Source organism: Brassica oleracea, chromosome C3 (genome assembly GCF_000695525.1).
Source record: "Brassica oleracea var. oleracea cultivar TO1000 chromosome C3, BOL, whole genome shotgun sequence".
Classification (NCBI taxonomy): Eukaryota; Viridiplantae; Streptophyta; class Magnoliopsida; order Brassicales; family Brassicaceae; genus Brassica; species Brassica oleracea.
Window position 1 is genome coordinate 56,975,529 of NC_027750.1, and position 1,550 is coordinate 56,977,078.

The 1,550-nt window shown below is 40.0% G+C and overlaps 1 protein-coding gene across 1 annotated transcript; it reads left to right on the forward strand.

Annotated features, from left to right (window-relative positions):
* The first annotated feature begins 430 nt into the window (after window positions 1-430).
* LOC106331025 lies at window positions 431-991 on the forward strand. The gene has a single exon (XM_013769388.1). It carries the CDS (start codon window positions 431-433, stop codon window positions 989-991), a length of 561 nt encoding a protein of 186 aa, XP_013624842.1.
* Window positions 992-1,550: the final 559 nt, after the last annotated feature.

Sequence of the window (1,550 nt, forward strand, 5' to 3'; positions counted from 1 at the left end):
CCCAAAAAAAAATTAATTTCTAAGACTTTCAAAAGCTGAAAAGCATATTGGGCCAAAATGAGCTTGTAACGTCGCCGTATTAACTTTATAATCTTCTTGTGTGTTGGAATAAGCTTGAAGATGACTCAACAAGAATGAAGATTTGCGGAGCAAGGAATCCTGATCTGATTGAGATTCGAGGTAAAGATGGATATGTCATCAGGAGTTATCTATAACATAAGCCTTCTAAGATTAGGATTTACTTGTTTTAGCTATATAATAAGTCCATCGAGTTATGATTGGATCAAGCGTGTGTGATTGAGAACTTGAGGTTTTTGAGTGAGTTTTCCTTGAGGTTAAATAAGAGAGTGGTTCTTATAATTCAGTTGCATACACAAACATATTCGATTACTAGTTTTAATATTTAGTATCAGAGCTTTGCATTGAAACTATGGGAGATCTCGCGGTGGTTACAACAAAACCAAAGGAGCCAGGATCATCATCGATAAAGTGTCCCGTATTGAATGCTACAAATTATACTGTATGGGCAATCAAGATGAAGATATTATTGAAGCTACATAAGGTTTGGGATATCGTTGAAACAGAAGGAACAGACGACGAGAAAAATAACATGGCCATGGCGTTGCTGGTTCAATCGATACCCGAAGCTTTAGTGTTACAGGTTGGAGAGTTAGATACAGCAAAGAGGGTTTGGGACGCTATCAAAACCAGACACATGGGTGCTGATAGAGTCAAGGAGGCTAGATTACAAACTTTAATGGCAGAATTCGACCGGCTGAAGATGAAAGACAACGAGACTATTGATGAGTTTACTGGTAGGATCTCCGAGATATCCACAAAGTCTGCTGCTCTTGGAGAAGAGATAGAGGAATCAAAACTCGTCAAGAAATTTCTGAAAAGTCTTCCACCCAAGAAATACATTCAAATCGTGGCAGCGTTGGAACAAGTTCTAGATCTTAAGAAAACTGGTTTCGAGGACATAATTGGTTGAATGAAAGCATACGAAGAACGTATTAGTATAGAAGACGACAACTCGGAAGAACAGAGCAAGCTAATGTATGCTAACTCGGACCAACAGTATGCTCGTAGGTCCAATGGGGATAACAGAAGTTTTAATGGAGATAACCGAGGATACAATAGCGACAGTAGAAGTCGTGGTCGTGGAGGAAGGTTTTATAACAGAGGAGGAAGAGGTCGAGGACGGTACGTCTATCAAGTTCGAGATGCATCGAGAATCACCTGCTATAGATGTGACAAAGTGGGTCATTATGCTACTGACTGTCCTGATCACTTACTCAAGCTTCAAGAAGCTCAAGAGACAAAAGAAGAAGAAACACATGTGGCAGACGAGCTGATGTTACATGAAATAGTGTTTCTAAATGAAGAAAAGGTGAAACCAAGTGTCTTTGAAGCAAGTCTTGACAAAAGCAACGTGTGGTACCTTGACAACGGAGCTAGCAATCACATGACAGGTGATCGATCATACTTCACCACGCTTGATGAGACTATAACAGGAAAGGTTAGGTTTGGTGATGACTCTCGGATCGACA